At 34.7% G+C, this 21,259-nt stretch overlaps 1 protein-coding gene across 41 annotated transcripts in view; it reads left to right on the forward strand.

Moving 5' to 3' along the window:
- RIMS2 (regulating synaptic membrane exocytosis 2) overlaps nt 1-21,259 on the forward strand; it is a 572,826-nt gene that overhangs the window by 113,795 nt on the left and 437,772 nt on the right. For all 41 annotated transcript variants that reach the window (XM_060287502.2, XM_060287509.2, XM_060287505.2 and 38 more), the window contains one exon: nt 15,693-15,903. In XM_060287502.2, coding sequence (XP_060143485.1) covers nt 15,693-15,903 — 211 coding nt within the window. The remainder of the gene's footprint in view (nt 1-15,692; nt 15,904-21,259) is intronic.

Raw genomic sequence — 21,259 nt, forward strand, 5'->3', positions numbered from 1 at the left:
TTTAATACAGATTAATTAAACCAATCAATTGGATTAGTTTGATTTTGAATTTTCATGTAATAACTGTTTTATTCATGTTGTGACATGTTAAATAATAAATGTACTTTTGAGGGCTTCCCTGGTGGCGCAGTGGTTGAGAATCCACCTGCCGATGCAGGGGACATGGGTTCGTGCCCCGGTCCGGGAAGATCCCACATGCCGCAGAGTGGCTGGGCCTGTGAGCCATGGCCGCTAAGCCTGCGTGTCCGGAGCCTGTGCTCCGCAACGGGAAAGGCCACAACAGTGAGAGGCCCGCATACCTCCCCTCCCCAAAAAATGTACTTTTGAAATATTAGGAAAATCTAAAATTTGAAATATTGGAATGAGATGGCCACTAATATAGTAATCCTCTGATAATGAGGTATTTTAATAGGAAAACGATGCTAAGGGGAAGCGTGTTAGCATAGAGAAATCATAGGTGAAAGTTTTTAGGTAGCAAAGGGTTTGAGAGACACAAAGAAGACTAGTGTGGCTGTAATATAGTGGACAAGAGGGAGTGCGACAGGCAGTGAGGTTCTGAAGGTAGGACTCAGACAGGACATTGTTTCTCTAGAGAGTGAGAAGGAGTTTGGATCTGAATGTCAGTATAAAGGGAAGATACTGAAAAGTTTTAAACATGGGAGTCACATAATTTAATTTATGTATAAAAATCTGGCTGTTCTATGAGTCGAGTGAGTGAGGATGGAGGTTGAGAGAGTAATGAGGAGGCTTTTGTGAAGGACTTGGCTAGAGATTATGATGACTTGGACCAGGCTGATGATACTGAAGATGGAGGGAAGTGGATTGGGGATATATTTGGAGGTTGAAATGACATGATTTGTTAGTGGAGTAGATTTAGAAGAAGTTAGTAAGGAGGATGAGAGAACCAAAGAGGACTGCCAGAATTCTGATTGGAAGAACTCATTGGGTGGTGATACCATTAACTATGATCAAGAAGGGGAAAGGATGAACAGGTTAGAGGTAGAAACTAAAACTGAAGTTTTAAATTTTTAAAGTTTAAGATGCTAATAAGTTAACCAGCTTTGAAGGAGAGATATGGATTAGCTGCAGATATAACTTTCAGAGTTGTCAGTATAATGCATAAAACTAGAAGAGGAGACAAGATGATGTAGGGAGAGAGTATGTGATGAAGAGCAGATAAGAAGGTCCAAGACTTAGCCCTGAAAATTCTCACACTGTGCATGGTACTAGGCATCCAGAGATAAAAGGACTATGGTTCCTGCTCTCAAATATTTCATATTCAAGAGGGAAAACATGCTGATAAGTAATTAAAAACAATATTGTGGAGACTTCTGGTTTCCTTTTTGACATATAGAGTTTGGAAGCTGTCACTCCCATCCTTACAATGAGAAAAATGCTGAACAAACTGAAAATCAACAACTCTTCTTAGATCCCAGAAAATTGAGGACACAAGACAAATCAATGCCCTGACAACTGAAAGAAGAGGTGAATAAAGAGAATCACAGCTTCCTGGGAGCAGAAACCACCGGAGCTAGGAGCTGGTAGGAAATTGAGGAAATACTGAAGGCTGAGTGTGGACTAACTTGAGTTAAAAATTCTTGGAAATCCACCTTTAGGGGATCCCCCACCCCAGTTTTATAAGCTTTACCTCCATGAACTCTACCAAGTTCTCAAGGTAAAGATCAGTGAAAAATTCCCTCATACTTTCACCGGGGGGATGGGAAAATTAACCATTTTGACATGCTCCCAGAGATTTTCATTCTCAAAGGAAACTACTTTACCAGAGCCTAACCAACATGAGAGTAGAGAAATACCCAATTATTGTCCCCCTAACCTTCCTGTCTCTCCAAAACAGGAAAAGAAGCTGAGAAGCACTTGTGACAGTCACAGCCCAGGGGCACTAGCCCATGAAAAGACTAAGACTTATTTATAGGATTATAGAATGCTTCTCTTCCAAGTGTCAGTTTAGGGATCTAGGCTGCTTCCATCTTGTTGGCAAGCCAATTAGAACACATAGCTACCAGGACTGCTGCATGAGAGGAAGAGAGAGAGAATGGAAAACTCACATTTATTCTTTTTTTCTTTTGAAGAAATAGAGACATTTTAAATTATTGTCAGTGATTACAAAATCTATCTCTTAATAATTGATAGAACAAGTGGACAGAAAAATCAGTAAGTATACAGAAGACCTGAACAATACTATCAACCAACTGAATGGAATGAATTTTTTTAGAACATTTCTACTCAACAACAGCAGAATACTCATTCTCTTAAAGTACACACAGAAATTTTACAAAATAGAACATATTCTATGAGCCATAAAATGTCTCAATAAATTTAAAAGAATTCAACCATAAAACTATGTGCTATGACCAAAATTATATTAGTTATTAATAACAGAAAGTTATCTTAAAACTTCTCAAATGTTTGGAAATTATTATATAATCCATGGGTCAAAGGAAAAAAAAAGGAAATTTGTATATATTTTGAACAGAAATAAATGAAAATACAGCATATTAATATTTGGGAGATGAAGCTGAGGCAATACTTATAGGGAAATTTATATGATGAAAGACTTACACACATTTATTATTTTATTTTATTTTTTTTTGCTATGCGGGACTCTCACTGTTGTGGCCTCTCCCGTTGCGGAGCACAGGCTCCGGTCGCGCAGGTTCAGCGGCCATGGCTCATGGGCCCAGCCGCTCCGCTGCATGTGGGATCTTCCTGGACCGGGGCACGAACCCATGTCCCCTGCATCAGCAGGTGGACTCTCAACCACTGTGCCACCAGGGAAGCCCTCACACATTTATTCTTAATTGTGTAAGACAGGAAGTGACATAGGTCACTTTTACTCATAGCTCATTGCCCAGAACTTGTCACAAGGCTCTTAACTAACTGCAAGGAAGTCTAGAAACTCCATGTCCTCATGAAGAGAGGGAACTCTATATAGTGAGCACTAGTAACATCTAGTACAGTTAGTTTACATTTGATTCTTATTTATTGCAATGAGATGGATATTTCAGGATGCCAAAAGATAAAGAAATGCCAAAAGAAAGCTGTAGTAGCAAAGATAACTCCAGTATTAGTCCCCATTCTTGGTACTGTTGGTTCTTCTGAAACTGCTGTAAGTAATGACTTGAGATCAAGATCTAATTTTTACAATACTGAAGGGTAAGGTTAATAATATGAAGAAAATTCAAATACAGAAGTATCCTCTCAAAGGAAGGAAATTTGCTGTATGTAGTGTTTCAAGGAATACCAATTCAATTTTGTCAGTGGGATTACAGGGAGATTTCTTTGTATTCTCTTAGGTGGCAGTGAAAGGAGATTAAAAATAGGTTGACAGTGAAAATATTATGAAAGCATACTGAGAAACCCTAGTTGAACATTAGAGATTACGAAGTACAATAATAAATAGGATAAAGAGTAAACAAAATAATTTTTAAAGGGAGGAGCGAGATATCAGAAAATCATTCTTCTGTTCTTGGATGGAGGCTGTCTACTTTGGTTTGTCATCTGTTTGATCCAAGAGTCGTTGGTTAGCTCTTTCTCTCCAAAGACCATTTGTTTCTGGGGATTCTTAAGACTCTTTTATTTAAGGTCTCCTGATGGAGCAGATTTCCAACAGTCCATGCAAAATTGTTTGTGTCTTTTTAGTTGTGAAACGTAAGTCCAAAGATCAACATTTTGAGGCTTTTGTTGAAGTGCTAATTGTTAACATGACTTATTAACAGTCTTTTCCATCATAATCCTGAGGTAGTTTTTCTGTCCTATCTCTTCCAGAAGACTAAATCTGTAGGTTTCAGGTCATAGAGTGTTCCTTAGAAGGATGTTTTGGAAATCCTGCTTGTACCTGTTGATGTTAAGACTAAGTGTATCACATGATTCCTTTGCTGTGCTTAATCATGTTAACTTGCAATAACGCTAACTCTAGGGTCAGAAGTGAAATACTAAATGCCTGGGCAGCCTATTATTAACTTATAAGGGAAAGCTAATAGATCTCCCCAAAAGTTGATTTTATTGTTTTGAAGGCTAATGACAATGGAAATTGAAGGGTCATAGAGAATATTGTTAATTTTACTTAAAAAATTCCACTTGTTTTTTTTCTACTTTTTCTTAAGCTTGAGGATGATATGGACAAAGATGTTTTCTTGTAAGCTACGTACTTCTTATTGGCGCTTGACTGGTCAAAGCAGTTGATATGGACTTGTGAAATAGTGAAGGCAGTTCCTGCACATAAATATGTTTCCAGGTCCAACATAGATAGTCCTCAACCTGAGTGGTCTAAAATTGACTGCATTTGTCATGTATCTTAGAACCAACTTAAATTCCTTTTGGCTCAAAAAAGGGGTCAATAAATAAAGAAAAATTATTATGATAGATTGCTTGTTCAGAAAATGCATTTAGAAAAATTGATAAAATTACCAAAGTGTTTATTGCCAAGTAAAGTTTTTATTAAAACATAACATATGTAGTGAAAAGTGCACAATTTGAAAATATACAGCTCATTGAATTGTCAGACAGTGAATATATCTGGAAATCATCACTGAAAGCAAGAAGCAGAACATTACCAGCCCTTCAGGATCTCTTCCTTATGCTTCCTTCCAGGGAGGACTGTCTACCACCCCAGGGGGTGGCTTTTATCTTGAATTTTTTCTAGCACCACATATTATTTTTGCCTACTTATATTTAGACTTCATACAAATAGAATCATTTGGTATATTGTGTCTATATTATTTTGCTTAATGTGTTTGTGAGATCCATTCATATGATTGCATATAGTTGTATTTCATTCATTCTCATGATTGTATGGTACTCTAGTATCTGAAAATACAATTCATTTATGTTTTACTATTTCTGTACATTGCAGTTGTTTCCAGTTTTTGGCTATGAATAGTGCTGTGATATACATTCTGATGCCATTATTTTTTCTTATTACTTTGGAAAATTTTGTAGTTATTTGTGAAAGTGAAGTACTTCAGCTATTTAAAAATATTTTCAAACGTTAAATCTAGTTACTATGTCAGGGTGTCTATGTCTCTAGTTTCCCATTTATTTATTTGATAATGCTATAGATACCGTTTCTTGAGCATGCCCTACTGTTTGATGTTTTGGTGCGTCTGCATCTGGCCAAGAAAGGGAGAAAAGGCATTCCAGGGAGAGGAACAGGGTGATATGATCAGATTTGCATTTTAGAAAACCAGTAGAGTTGTAATAGTCACTTAGGCAGCTATTTAGAAGTTCAGAGGAGAGACCTGCTCTGTGACTGGGGTGGCCATCTATATGACATATGTTTATTCTTTTTTTTTTTTTTTGCGGTACACGGGCCTCTCACTGTTGTGGCCGCTCCCGTTGCGGAGCACAGGCTCCAGACGCGCAGGCCCAGCGGCCATGGCTCACGGGCCCAGCCGCTCAGCGGCATGTGGGATCTTCCCGGACCGGGGCATGAACCTGTGTCCCCTGCATCGGCAGGCAGACTCTCAACCACTGCACCACCAGGGAAGCCCTATTCTTTTTTTAATAAAAGGACATTAGTCCGTTCTGTCAGCGGATTAGTAAAGCAGTGGCTTTTATACTTTTTAAAAAAACTTCCATCCATAAAAAGAAATATATTTTGCACTATAACCCAGGATACACATACCTACATAGAAATATGCATATATATGTGTAATAGAAACAAGATTTATATGAAATCTTACTTGCACTCTTTCCAATGCTATGATCTATTCTATTTCATTAAAAATCATGAGTCTTGGCCTGCTAAATTGATTTTATGTCCTTATATTGGGTTGTACTCTGCAGTTTGAAAAGCACTCTATAATGTGTGTGACTGCATTTAATGATCACATTTTATAACTGCATGCCATGAACTTGTAGAAAGCACAACTTCAAACTCATCATCTAATGAAAGTCAGTGTTATGGAAATCATGAAAGTACACTTGTAAGATGTATGGGAAAACAACAACAGCAACAAAAAGCTATGTGGCTGGGCATAAAATTACCAGGCACAGCAGGATTACTAGGAGCTAACAGATTGAAAAATTTCTGTTTTCTTAAAGAACTCAGAAGTGAAGAAATTTTACTTTGGAAAACAGTTCAATGAGTTGCTTTGGTGAGGATGGAGAAAATAGACATGAAAAAGTTGGATAAAACAGCTTTTTGAAATAAGAAAGTGGAAAAAGCAATATTTCTAAATTGATAAATTATTGTATATGTCTTTTAAATATTTATTTGTCATAAAAGTTTTAAATTAAATGTGAGTACATCTTTGACTCTTTTATCTGTATCAGGGATCTGCAAAATATGGCCTGTGGGTCCAATCCTGCCTGCTGCCAGTTTTTGTAAATAAACTTTTATTGGAACACAGTCAAGCTCATTTATTTGTTTATCTATGGCTAGTCTCACATCCCTTTGGCAAAACTGAGTAGCTGTGACAGAGACCCTATGATCCACAAGGCTTATAATATTTACTATCTGGACCTTTGCAGAAAAAGTTTGCTTACCTCTGATTTACATCACTGGAAACTTATGTATTTACCTTTATATTTATATTTATAAACTTAAATATGCAAGCTTATATATTTAAGATTGTTTAGACCTTTCATTGTATTTGGAGTTTGGTTCTGACAATGTTGTTTTCGAGTGGAACAAACAAAAAACCCAATGAAATAGAATGCAGAGTCCATAAATAGACATTTGCACATGTGAGAACTAAGTATGTGATAGATTGCTATCACAAATCAGTGGAAGAAAGGATGGTCTTTTTAATGGTGCTGGGAAAATAGAGTCTCTATACGCAAAAGCTTAAAATTAAGTTCTTGCATCACATCACATATAAAAATAAACTTTAGGTCGATTAAAAGCCTAAATGTGAGAGGCAAAATTATAAAGCTATTAGAAGAAACTGTAGAATTTTTTGTGACTGACTCAGGGGTAAGTAAGGATTTTTATTATAGCCAGCCACCAAAACCACGAACCATGCAGGGAGAAACTGATGTATTAGAATGCAACAAAATTAAAGAATTCTGCTGAACAAAGAACAGAATTAGCCATCATTTGTCAGACTAGGACATTTGCTATGCTCAGCTTATAAAGAATTAACATATAGGCTTTACAGGGTTCTTCTGCAAATCAGCAAAAACAAATAAACAACCCCATAACCCCCACACCCTGCCCCTGCCCCACCAGGAAAACCAATAGAGATTTGGTAAAGGATGGCAGGAATAGGTAGTTCACAGGTAGGGCAGTTCAACTGGCTGAACTTCATTAGGAGTCAGAAAAATGTGAACTTAAAAAAATAAAACATCAGTTCATATCTACCCAAGCTGCAAAATTTAAAAAATTGAAAAATATCATGTATAGGCAAGGATAAGAGGAAACTGGAGCCTTCATACCCTGCTTGCAGGTGTGCTAACTGGGTTAAGCCATTTGGAGGGAAGTTCAGAAATACTTAGTGAACTTGAGTATGTCTATTATATTTCTGTATACATATGTCAGAGAAAAACATGTGTGTTTATAAATATCTCATTACAGAAATATTACAATTTATTGGAAATATACAGTAATGAATTATAAAGGGCCAACTTATTTATTTACTAATTCTTTTTTTAAATTGAAGTATAGTTGATTTACAATATTGTGTTAGTTTCAGGTGTATAGCACAGTGATTCAGTTATATATATAAATCTATTCTTTTTCAGAATAAAGTGCCAACTTTTAAAAAATAAAGGGATGAATAAAATGTAAATAGGGAACATTATACAGCCATTAAAATGTGTAAACTTATAGTTGTTGGAGCTTGGATTCTGCAGCAACATTGAATTTGTATCTGGCTTTACTTACTAGCAGTGTGACTGTAAGTAAAAATAGCTTCTCTGTAGAATAGAATAATAGTAGAATATTTATAATAGTACCTGTCTACCTGATACACAATAAGCACCATATGCATTAGCTATTGTTTATTCTATTTAGATTTTAATATAAAAATGTAAAGACTGGTTCCTGAGGGAAGGGAAGTCACATCGGGGAAGGGAAAATAGTTAATTAAAAAGGGAGCCAAGCATGGATCAGTGCAACCAAGCTCATGATCAACTCTATTTTGGATACCTAGGGTTTAAAAACAGAGAAAGAAAGAAAATTTAAAAAAAGGTGTGCATTGTAATCTATCCTAGGAGGAAGCGAGAGCATGTATAAAATATAAATGCCCTATAATGGATGCACCATAGTGAGTCTAAAGGGTGAGTGGCTTTAGCTGAAAGAGGGGAAAGAAGCAGTGCAAAAAATGAGGTTGAAGGGGTGAATGTGTTCGAGAACATTCGAGGCTTTGTATGTCTTCATAAGAAGATTTTTCTTCTTCTTAAAAACAATCAGAAGCCATTAGCGTATTTTAAGCAGTGAGATGACAAGATAATTTTTCTGTAGTACGCAGAAGGGGAGAAGTGTGGATGTGAGTAGCCTAGCCAGGAGGCTAGGTGGGGCATTGATGGTAACAAGGCCTATGGTATTGACAATGGATTCAGAGACAAGCGGAAGGATTCAAGACATATTTAAGAAGTAAAATTGAAAGGACTTAGATTAATTATGCATTTGAAGGAGGGAGATATTTCTAGAATAATTCTAGATTTCAGGCCTGTATAATTAAATGGTGGCACAATTCACTGAAATTGTGCACTGGCAGGAACACTGGCAGGGAATTTAGTTTAATAGGAAAATTAGGAGTTCGCTTTGATACGCACTGAATTCCAACTGGCACTGAGACTTCCAAATAGAGATGTCAAGTAGGCAATTGAATATTGAAGCTCAGAGGAGAAGTTTGAGCTGAGGATTTACATTTATAAGTAATTTATATATAGGTGGAAATTGAAGTCTTAGGTGTGGGTATGATTGCCTAAGAAGACATAGAATGAAAAGAGAAGAGGGGCCTGAGTCTTGACCTTCAAAGGAGAGAGAAAATGAAAGGCAGATACAGGAAGAAAACCAGGAGAGTGTAATAAAAGCCCAGTGGGCATGTGAACATAATTTCAAGTATTGTTGAGAACTCAGTAAGGTGGAGACTAAAAAATTTGTCCATTAGTTTTAGATACAGGGAGATCCTTGGTAAACTTTGTGAGAATTAAGAAATAGACTGGAAATTAGATTAGATTGATTGAAGAGTGACTGGGGTGAGGAAGCAGAGATAGAATTTGGCCTATTTATAAATGGGAAGGGAAGAAATGCTCTTTTTGGCAAGGAATATAATTTAGCTCCCGAATCTGCCTGTACACCACCACTTCTACATATGGTAGTTTCTCGTTTTATAGGACTGGAAGGATGAATACACAAAATCTCTGTATAAGTCCTCTCTTATCGCCCCAAGCTGTTGTAGTCTAGTCCTATCTGAATTTCGGCTTCTCTCTCTCCCTTTGCTGCCTACAGCTGGGAAGATTTGATCCCATCCTACAGCCCTAATAATGCTGTAGTCTCTGGGATTACTACAGTTGTTATGTAAAAGAGTTTTAAATAGCTCTAATCTAGCACTTTGGGATACATAATTACTAATTTTTCTGCTAATGTGATTGGCCTTCTCCCTGTTTGTGAAATGGGGTTTCTACTTCCCTTGAGGCACTATTTTGTACAACAATTGACTTAACTAGATTTCTGCTTTTTGTTCCAATGTGTCTTGGTAACTTGCCTAATACTCCAGTGCCTCTAGAACTAAAACAAAACATTACTCTAATTTTCTTCTTCTTTCTCTGTTTCCCAGTGGGGTTCAGCCATGTGCTGAAAGATATGCCAGAGATCATAAGTGTGTACACAGGTATACAGTAGAAATGTATAATATACCTCACATATAGAAAGATAGTTCTTCTAAATGGTTGAGAGAAGCTATGATGCAGAGTTCATTCAGTGGTCCACTTAAAATCATGCTTGCTCTGGTACATGTTTATGAGCTTGGGTTTCCTGTAGTGGTGCTTATTTTGTGTTAACAGAGATTCACTTAAACCTGGTGGGAGATCATCAGGGAAAAACAGTATGTTGTCTGAAGTTATAGAAAAAAATTGAGAAAACTGGCACGGCTATTTGAATTTACTAATATTAGGTGTGAAAAAGGAAGTCTGCTTTTGTGGTTAAGTAGGTAAAAGGACTTACATAGGTCTATTTTTAATTTACCTACTGACTTTAGGTTAGCACTTTGAAACTAACTTTTTTAAAAGTCAGGCTTATTTGAGGTATAGTTTATTTGCAGTAAAATTCACCTTTAAGACATACACTTCACTGAATTCTGGAAAACATACATAGTTAAATATCTACCACCATAATCAAGACAGACTATTTCCTTCACCTCCAAACGTTCCTTGTGTCCATTTGTAGTTAATCCTCTTGCTCTACTCCAGCTCCTAGCAACCATTGTTCTGATTTCTGTCCTAATAATTTGCCTCTTTCTGAATGTTATATAAATGAAATCATATCATATAAAAGTGGACAATCTGCGACCCATAGGCCAAATCTGGCCCACTGCCTGTTTTCAGTGTCCATAAATAATACTTTATTGGAACACAGCTATGCTCATTCATTTATATATTGCCATTGGTTGCTTTCTGGTTCATGCTTTTTAGATTTTATTGAAGGTATGCTTGTCTAATCTAGCTAAGTAGTCTTTGTTTAACCCAAGGCCTCACTTTTTGTCAATGTTTCCATCTAGAAGTTTTATAGTTATTGTCATTTTATTTAGTTCTGTAATCTATTGTTTACGGTTCTGTAATACATTTAGTTAATTTTTGTATAGGTGTGAGGTATGAGTTGAGGTTCATTTTTTTACACATGGATTTCCAGTTACTTTTTTTACACATGAATTTTCCGTTGCTTTAAAGGGTTATTCTTTATCATTGAATTACCTTGGTATCTTTTTAAAAAAGTAATGACCATTTAAGTGTTGGACTATTCTGGACTCTGTTAGATTCTGTTCTATTGTATGCGTGTTTATCCTTTGCCAATATTTGATTACTTCTGTAACTTTTCTAGTTAAGTCTTAAAATCAGGTAATGTGAGTCCTTCAATCTTTTTGTTTTTCAAAATATTCTGCCTATTCTGAGAGTTTTGCTTTTCCATACAAATTTTAGATTGAGCTTGTCGATTTGTTTAAAAAATTCTTTCCGAGATTGTGACTGAGATGACATTGAATCAATAGATCAATTTGTAGAGAATTGATATCTTAACAATATTGAGACTTCTCATTGATGAATACAGTATATTTCTACTATTAATTAGATCTCTCTTTTGATTCTTTTTATTAGTGTTTTATAGTTCTTACGAAAGATAGCCTGCACATATTTTGTTAGATTTATACCTTAGTCTTTTATTTTTTTGATGCCATTGCAGATTACTTTTTAAAATTTTGATTTCCAACTGTCTATTGCTAGTATATAAAAATACAATTTTTTTTTTTGTATATTGAGCTTGTATCTTGTGAACTTGCTAAACTCATTTATTTATTATAGGAGATTTTTTTATAGTTTCTTTGGGATTTTATACATAGACAATTATGCCATCTGTGCAGTTTAAAAATTTTCCTTTCCAATCTCTATGGCTTTAATTTTTATTGTTTTTTCTGGCTTTGATGCATTAGCCAGGATTTCCAGTCCAGTGTTGGTTAGGAGTAGTGAGAGAGGAGACGTTGTTTTGTTCCTGATTTCAGGGGGAAAGCACTCAATTTTTCAAATACAATATGATGTTAGCTGTAGAGTCTTTTGTGGATACTGTTATTGCATTAAGGAAGTTTCTGTCTATTCCTAGTTTGCTGATTCAGCTGCTTTCTCAGCATATTTTGACATAATCATATGTTTCTTTCCCCTTAATCTGTTAATGTGGTAAATTATATTGCTTGAATTTAGAATGTGGAACCAACCTTGCATTCCCAGGATAAACATCACCTGTTTGTGATGTATTATTCTTTAACATATTTCTGGATTTGGCTTGCTAATGTTGGGTTGAGGATTTTTGCACCTTCTCATGAGGAATATTGGTCTATACTTTTCTTTTCTTATTATATTTTTGTATGGTTTTGGTATCAGAGTAATGTTGGCCTTAGGAAATTAGTTAAATGTTTCTTTCACTTTTACTTTCTGGAAGGGATTAAGTAGAATTGGTATTGTTTCTTCCTTAAATATTTTGCAGAATTCATCAATAAAGCCATGGAGAACTGGAGTTTTATTTTTGAAAGGTTTTTAAACTATGAGTTAAATTTCTTTAATAGCTTTAGGACTTGTCAGGCTATCTAGTTCTTCTTGAGTGAGGTGTACTTATTTCTGTCTTTCAAGAAGATGTTCTGTTTCTCATGTAAGTTGTAGAATTTTGGGCATAGAGTTGTTTGTAATATTCTCTTATAATCTTTTGCATTTAATTTTGTTTAACTGTGGAGTCTGTAGTGATGTTACCTCTATCATTGTTGTAGGTAATTTGCATCTTCTCTCTTTCTTTCTCTCTCTCTCGATCATTCTGGCTGGAGGTTTATCAATTCTATTGTTTCTATTTTAAAAGGAATCAGTTTTTGGTTTCATTGATTTCTTCTCTAATCTTTTAAAATTTCCTTCCTTCTACTTTCTTTGGGTTTAACTTTCCTTTTTCTTTTTTTGAAACTGATTTGAGACTTTTTTCTTTTTGACATAAGCATTTATTTCTATGTCTGGGTCTGGTTTTCCATAAGATACTTCCAAGGAGTATCATACTCCTGAAGAACTTACTTCAAATCCCTTGCAGTTAAGGTCTTTAACATTTCTTTGCCTGAAAAAGCCTTTATTTTGTCTTCATTTTTTTAAGCATAATTTCACTGCATATAGGATCTTGGGTTGATAGGTTTTTTTTTTTGTTGTTGTTACTTCCTGTCTGTGCTTTATAAAGATGTCATTCCAAAGTCTTCTAACTTGCATGGTTTCTGAAGAATAATCTTCTGTAATTCTTATCATTGGTTCTTTGTAAATAATATGTTATTTTCTCTGGCTGCTTTTATAGTTTTCTCTTTATGTTTGGTTTTTAGCAGTTTGACTATGATGTGTGTAAAAGTGTGTGTGTGTGTGTGTGTGTGTGTGTGTGGTATTTGTTCTACAAAGGATTCTCTGAAGTTCACGTGTTTGTGATTTGCTGCCTTTCATTAGTTTTGAAAAATTCATGGCCGTTATCCCTTCAAGTATTTCCTCTGTTCTGTTTGTTCTGTTTTCTCTTTCTTCATCTTCTGGGACTCCAGTTTTACATGTTAGATCATTTTAGCTCTTGGATGCTCTCTCTCTTTTTTTTTTTTTCTTTTTGGCTACAGCACACAGCATGCAGGATCAGATCCCTGACTAGGGATCGAACCCATGCCCCCTGCATGGAAGCATGGAGTCTTAACCACTGGAACACCAGGGAAGTCCCTTGGATGTTCTTTTTTTCCTACACTTTTTTTTTCTGTTTTAATGTGGATAATTTTTATTGACTTATTCTCAAGCTTACTGTTCTTTTCCTTAGTTCTTTCAAGCCTACTCATGAGACCATCAAAGGAATTCTTCATCTCTGAGGACATATTTTTTATTTCCAGTATTTCCATTTGACTCTTACAGTTTCCATCTTTCTGCTTCAGTACCCTATTTGTTCATGTCTGTTGTCCACCTTTTTTCTCTATATCTTTTACCTAAATAATTTTAATCATTTTAAAGTCTGTGTCTGATAATCTTATCATCTTTGTCATCTCTGAATCTACTTGTAGTGATTATCTCTTGACAACGGGTTGTTTATTCCTTGTGTTTTTTTTCCTGAGTCTCATGCTTTTGAGTTGTATTTATGCCTTAAAGTTGGCATGCCTTTTCTGTCAGACTGTCAGTATTGGGGATTAAATCACCAATCAAGTCAGGGGTTCAGACAGGTTTGGATTTTGCTGTTGCCATCATTATCTTTAGTGCACTACTATCTTCAAATTCCTCTAACGTGAGCCACTGTTGCTTTTTGCTTGGGGTGGATGCAGGAGTACTGTAAGTTTTGTTTTGTTTTTATTGTTTTGCTACCCCTTCAGCCATTCCTATCCACTTATGTCACAGAGGGAGGGGGTCTCTCCCCATGTTCTTGCCCATTCCCCAGAGGTAGACAACTGGTGCGTATTTCTTGATCCTAGGCTTGTGATAGGGGCGGGGTGTTCTGTTGTGTGTGTTCTATCTTCCATCTTTGAACAGGCTTTGTCAACCTAGGCCTCAGGGATGAGGCTTGCTCAAGGTTTTTACTCCCTCCTTCCTGTGGAAGCAAATTTGCCTTATATCTCTGAATGGTTTGGGGCAGGAGTTTCCACCCCTCCCTTAGTGATAAAAGGCCTTTAATTTGTGGATAAGATCTTGGTTGAAGATGGTTTTTGTCCCTCTTTCATGGGAAGAGGGTTTTTTTTCAAGCTTTTCCCTAGCTGCAATGGATCTTTACCTTTGCCCTGGGGATGACAGAGTTTACTCCCTTTTCCTGTGGCTTATAGCTTTGGCTTTTTTAGGAGAAATAGTCTGGGAAAATGTGCCTGTGTCCTAGCAGCCACTAGTTAGTCACTTCTGTTATACCTGCATGTGCACCCCCAAAGGATTCTTTTTGTTCTCATGCCCTGCTCTCAATATGCCTGATGAATAACCAGTGGAGGTATGTGGAAGAGTGCTTGGGAGTGAGTGTGAACTTCCCTTGAGTCTGGGCCCCTAGCTATTCCAAACTGTCATGTTAGCCCACACTTGGCCTTTACAATTTGTTAAAGTTTTAATGAATTTCCTCTTACCTAATTGTAAGAGGAAACACCTCTTTCCCCTGTGTTCTGCCAAAAGAGAAACAGTGTGGCCCATTGCTCTTAGGAAGGGCTTGTTGCTCTTTGGAGTTTAGATTATTTGGTTGCCTTATAACCTCAACTCTGTGAAGGGCTCAAAACAAGTTATGATATTTTAGATTATTTAGCCTTTTGTCCTTTCTAGGATGGGAGTGACATTATGTACAGCTTTGTAAATCCTAAACATTAGTTCTGATTAGGAACTTTGATTTATAAATCCAAATTATAGTTCTAAATATTTTAAATTATCCTTTATAAAGACAATGGAAGTGAGAAGTTTTATCACTATTTATTTTTAACTAGAAAAAATAAAGGCCTTACTTTTATTTGTACAGCCTTATTTGGTAGGCTTCTAATATTTCATAGTGTCTTTGCAGCCAACTAATGTCGAGACTATTGAATAGATTTAAACAGTTAGTGAGACCACTCATCCAATGTTCTCCTCTCTGTTTGGATTCTTAAGATCATTCCAATTGAGAGTCTGTCTCAATGATTTGAAGTTCATAGGTTTTGGTTTCACTGTGTAAGTCAAATCAGTCTTTTTGTGAAGCTAAACTGTTGAAAAATAACATTGTAAATATTTTACAGTATATGATTGAAAATATATTGCAAATGGTTGGTAGAAATTCTACAATTACAGTTCAAAGAAGTATCTTAATTGTATTGTTTCTTAAATTAGCATGTATATCAGAAGGCCGAAGGCAGAACTAGTTACAACACTTTTGTGATGTGATGTGCCATAAAAGATGTTATTCTATAAACAGAAAATTAAATTTTTATTCTGTATTCTCCTATGGATTTTTTTGGGTATAAAAGTGTGTCCACAGATTGTGGTAATTATTTTTTTTTTGAGACATCAGAAAACCAAATTTTTCTTATCTATGTTCTCTGCAGAAAACTTCATCAGCAGTTTGAAATGTATAAGGAGCAGGTAAAGAAGATGGGAGAAGAATCACAGCAACAGCAGGAACAGAAAGGTGATGCTCCAACCTGTGGTATCTGCCACAAAACAAAGTTTGCTGATGGATGTGGCCATAACTGTTCATATTGCCAAACAAAGTTCTGTGCTCGTTGTGGAGGTCGAGTGTCATTACGCTCAAACAAGGTACAGAATGAAAATTACACTTCATAATTCTCTTATACTTAAGCTTATCTTGAATAAACTGGACAGCTGAAATTAATATTCAGGTTAATCAATGAATAAGAACCTTCCCTAGTGTCTTCAATTCAGATAAAATAATTAAAAAAATTTTTCCTCTGAATTAAAAAGGTATTTGTCTCATTGTTTATGTTCTTTAGCTTATGATTTTGTTTAGAATCATAGGGTCTTAGACTTTCAAAGATGAAGTGAATTTAGAGATCAATTGGCCTAACTCCTTATTTTATAGGTGTAGAAAACTCAGATCCAGAGACACTAAAATTCATCTTAAAGTCACACGACCGATTAATGTTTGGGTTGTGTCACAGCTTTTTCGATTACTTCACATAATTTTATAAACTTGGTAGATCTGCTCTTCCTTTGGCCTCTGTTTTCTTTCTTTTTGAAAGAGGCTCTTTACAGCTTTGAGATTCTGTGTTTCATAATTTTATAGCTTTTGAGGCTACTTTACTCTTTATTTTTGTTTTAACATTAATGAAATAAACATTAGATTATGGATTTAAAGAAGAAATGTTAAGGCTGTGTTTCACACCTGTACTAGATTTTTGTAGTTTATCCATCCACTTTAGGGAATATATTAATATTTCCCAAAGAATGCTATGTTGAAATAAGTAAAAGCAGTATTTTAAATTGTTGTGTAAGTTCTTTATAATTTGTATTTATCCTCTTCGTAGTATTTTATCACTCAGTTCTTAGGTAGCTCAAAAATATGAAGCTGATGTCTTTACATACATTACTTAAACACAATTATGGGAATTTGTTCCCCTTTGTGATTTCATTTCTCCATTGTCTCATTGTTTCCCTTTTCTCATTGTTTTGTTTTGCCCAGAACTAATAACTTTTCTTTATTTTTCCTTATCTTTCTCCCTGGTTTACCTGATTATTTTTCTTTTCCTTGACTAGTTGCATTGGCTAGAAACTCCAGTGTAATTCTGATTGGAAATGATGAGAGAAGCTATCCCTATTTTGTTCTTATCTTGGAGAGAAAGCATTCAGTCTTTCACTATTAAGTATTATGTTAGCTATCAGCTCTTCATAGATGTTGTCTATTATTAATTTGCTGAGAGTTTTTGTTTGTTTGTTTGTTTACCTCAGGAATAGATGTTGGATTTTGTGAAATACTTTTTCTCCATCCATTGAGATTGATTATATGTTTTTTGTTAATATGGTGAACTACATTGATTGATTTTGAAATGTTAAACCAACTCTGTATTCCTGGAATAAAACCCATTTGGTTATGATGGATTATATCTTTTACATATTAATGGGTTTGATTAGATAAAATTTTGTTTACAATTTTTGCTTCTGTGTTCATGAGGGTTGATATCTGTAGTTTTCTTTTCTTGCAGTATCTTTCTTTGATTTTGGTATTAGAGTAATGCTGGCTGGATAGAATGAGTTGGGCAGTATTTCCTCCTCTCCAATGTTTTAGTAGAGTTTCTGCAGAATTAGTATAATTTATCCCTTAATATTTTGAAACCATCTGGGCATACAGTTTTATTTTGGGGGGAAAGTTTTTAAGTACAGTTTTAATTTCTTTAATAGATATAGAGTTATTCAGGTTATCTATTTTTTTCTTGAATGAGCTTTGGTAAGTTGTATCTTTCAAGGAATTTGTTCAGTTCCTCATAAGTTATTGAATTTATTAGCATCTTGTTCACAGTATTCCATTCTCATTCTTTTAATATCTGTATAATCTGTAGTGATGCTAACTCTTTAATTCCTGATATTGGTAATTTACATCTTCTGTCTTTTTCCCTGCTTAGTCTGACAGATATTTATCAATTTTATTGATCTTATCAAAGAACCAGCTTTTTGTTTTATTGATTTTTTAAATTGTTGATTTCATTTTTGATCTTTATTATTTCTTTTCTTTTGCTAACTGTAATTAATTGTCTCTTGTTTTTCTGGTTTCTTACGGTGGAAGCTGAGGTCATTGCTTTGAGATGTTCCTTCTTTTCTAATATAGGCATCATGTGCTGTCAATTTCCCCTAAGTACTGCTTCAGTGACATCCCCAAAATTCTGATATGCTGTCTTTTCATTTTCATTCAGTTGAAATACTTCCTAATTTTACTTTTCATCTTTGACCAATGAATAACTTAGAAGTATGTTATTTATTTTATAAATACTGGGGGTGGATTCCAGAGATCTTTCTGTTAATGATTTTTAATTTAATTCGGTTGTGGTCCTAGATATACTTTGTATGCCTTGAATCCTTTGAAATGTACTGAAACTTATTTTATGGCCCAGAATATGGTTTATTTTGACAAATGTTCTGTGTGTACTTGAAGAGGGTGTATATTCTGCTATTTTTTGACAGTGTTTTTAAATGTCCAATAGGTCAAGTTGTTTAATAGAGTTGTTCAAGTCTACTATATTCTTGTTGATTTTCTACCTATTTATTCTATCAATTATTGAGAGGGGTATGGAAATATATATCTATACTTGGATTTGTCCATTTCTTTTTACAGTTTTATTGGCTGTTGCTTTATGTATTTTAAAGTTCTATTTTTAGGTGCATAAACATTTAGCAGTATTACATCCTATTAAATAATTGGCCCCTTTATAATTATTAAGTGACTTTATTCCTGGTAATATTCTTTGCTCTGAAATCTGTTTTGTCTAATCTTACTATAATCATTCCAACTTTCTATTGGGTAGTAGTAACATTGTTTATGTTTCCTGTTCTTTTACTTTAAACTAATTTGTGTCTTCATATTTGAAGTACTTTTCTTATAGGCAGCATATAATTGGGTATTGCTTTGTTAGCCAATCTGACAATCCCTGCTTTTCAATTGGGTGTTTAGATAATTTATATTTAATGTGATTACTGATATGGTTAAGTTTGATTATATCATTTTGCTCTTTTTCTACTTTTACCATCTGATCTTTATTTCTTTTTTAGTCTCCTTTTGGATTAATCAAGTACTTTTTTGATTCAGTTTTATCTGCTTTGTTAGCTCATTAGCTTTGTTGACTCTTTGTTTTGTAGCTTCGTTGGCTCTTTGTTTTATTATTTTATTAATTGCTTAAGGATTTGTAATATACATCTTTAAATGATCACAGTCAACCTGAACTGGTATTATACCATTTGGTGTATAGTATAGTATAAGAATTTACAATAGTGTACTTCCATTTCTACCCTTCTGGACTTATATTATTGGTATCATATAGCTTACTTTTACCTGTTTTATAAATCCCACAATACACTGTTTGTTTTTTGTTTAAAAGGCTTATGTTTTAAGGAGTTTTAAATGATAAAGAAATATTATGTATTTACTTGTGTTGTTACCATTTCTGGTAGTGTTCATTTCTTTTTGTAGATCTATATTTCTGTCTGGTATCATATTTCATCTGCCTGAAAGATTTCCTTCAATATTTGCTATAGTACGAGTCTGCTAGTGATGAATGCTTTCAACTTTTTATGCTAAAATTTTTGCCCCTGTTTTTTTTAAAAGATATTTTTGCTTGGTATAGAATTCTAGTTTAACAGTTATTTGCTTTCAATATTTTAAATATTTTTGCTTCACTGCCTTCTCCCTTTCACTGTTTCCAATTAGAATTGTAATACCATTCTCATCTTTATCTCTCTGTATATAAAATGTGTCTTTTTTGTCTGATTGCTTTTAAGATATCCTTTTGATCACTGGTTACGTGCAATTTAATTATGATGTTTCTTTGTTAATTTTCTTCATGTTTGTTGTGTTTGGAGTGTTTTTGAGCTTTTTGGATCTATGTGTTTATAGTTTTCATAGGCTGTATAGAATGTTGTCAATTTTTTCTTCATATATTTTTACTGGCCCATCCTCTCTCTCTTCTCCTTCAGGGAGTCCTGTTACCCATACACTAGGCTGCTTGAAGTTGTCCTACAGCTCACTTATGTTCTTTTTTATTAAATCAAATTTTAATTTTCTCCATTTTCATTTTGTTTATGTTTTATTTCTCTGCCTCAGGTTTACTAATCTTTTCTTCTACAGTGTCAAATCTGCTGTTAATACCATTCAGTGTATTTTTTCACCTCAGACATTATAGTTTTCATGTCTAGAATTTCAATTTTAGATATTTTTATATCTTCCACAGTCTGGTTAACTTTTTGAACGTGTAGAATACACACTCTCTAATAATTGTTTTGAAGTTATCCTATGCTAATTTTAACATCTTTGTCAGTGTTGGTTTAGTTTTGATTGATTATTCTCATTATGGTATGTGTTTTCCTGACTCTTTACATGCCTAGTATCTTATGTTGAATGTCAGGCATTGAAAATTTTACTTTGTTGGGTGCTATATATTTTTTCATTCCTATAACTCCTTGAGCTTTGTTCTGGAATGCAGTTAAGTTACATGGAAACAATTTAACTTTTGTATCTTGCTTTTGTGATTTGTTAGGTGGATCTGGAACAGTGCTCAGTTTAGCGCTAATTATTCTCTTCTACAGAGGCAAGGCTTTCCTGAGTACTTTAACCAATACCCCATGATTATGAGTTTTTCTTTTCTAGCTGGTAGGAACATCTACTGTTTTCTCTAATCCTTTCAGATGATTTTTTTTCCCCACTCCTGGGTATTTAATCACATTCATGCTCACTGATCATTACTAAGTTGAACACTTGAAGGGTCTCTCTGTAGATCTCTGGAGTTTTCTTTCTCTGTTCACCTTTCTCTTCACTGATAACTTGTTCAACGAAAGCTAGCTGTGCTGGCCTCCTCAGGCTTAGTTTGTTCTCTTCAACTTAGGATGTCTGCCAAAGTGAGTTTCAGCTGCTCTGTATTACTCTGCTGCCTGGAAAGCCTCTCAAAACAGTAACCTGGGGCAATTTTAGAGCTTATCTTGTTTGTTTCCCGTATTTCAGCTGGCCTTTTTTGCCTGATGTCCATTGTCTTGAATACCATTCTTCATACATTTTGCCTATTTTTTGTTTGTTTGCTTGTTTCAGGCAGATGAAGGAATCTAGCCCTTGCTACCCCATTTAGGCCACAAGCAGAAGTCTGTAATGACGTCTGAATATAGTTTGCTTAAAAATATTTTTTCTGGTTTCTAACATATGGTCTTTTTATGCTGAGCAAAGTTCTAGTCAGTAAGTTAAGTACAGTGAAAAACTGGAACACTCCTTGAACATTTTTTGTATTGTAATCAACTATAAAACTCTATATATTGTGGATTAACCTGATGTGGATGATTTATGGAAGAAGAAAGGAAGCAGAGAGAGTAACCCCCACATTTCTCATATTTTTTCTTAGATCTGAGGGAAATGTTAGGGACTAAACATAAAAAATAATTTTCATTCATAATTTACTTGGGAAAA

The sequence above is a fragment of the Globicephala melas genome, chromosome 17, assembly GCF_963455315.2.
Source record: "Globicephala melas chromosome 17, mGloMel1.2, whole genome shotgun sequence".
Lineage (NCBI taxonomy): Eukaryota > Metazoa > Chordata > Mammalia > Artiodactyla > Delphinidae > Globicephala > Globicephala melas.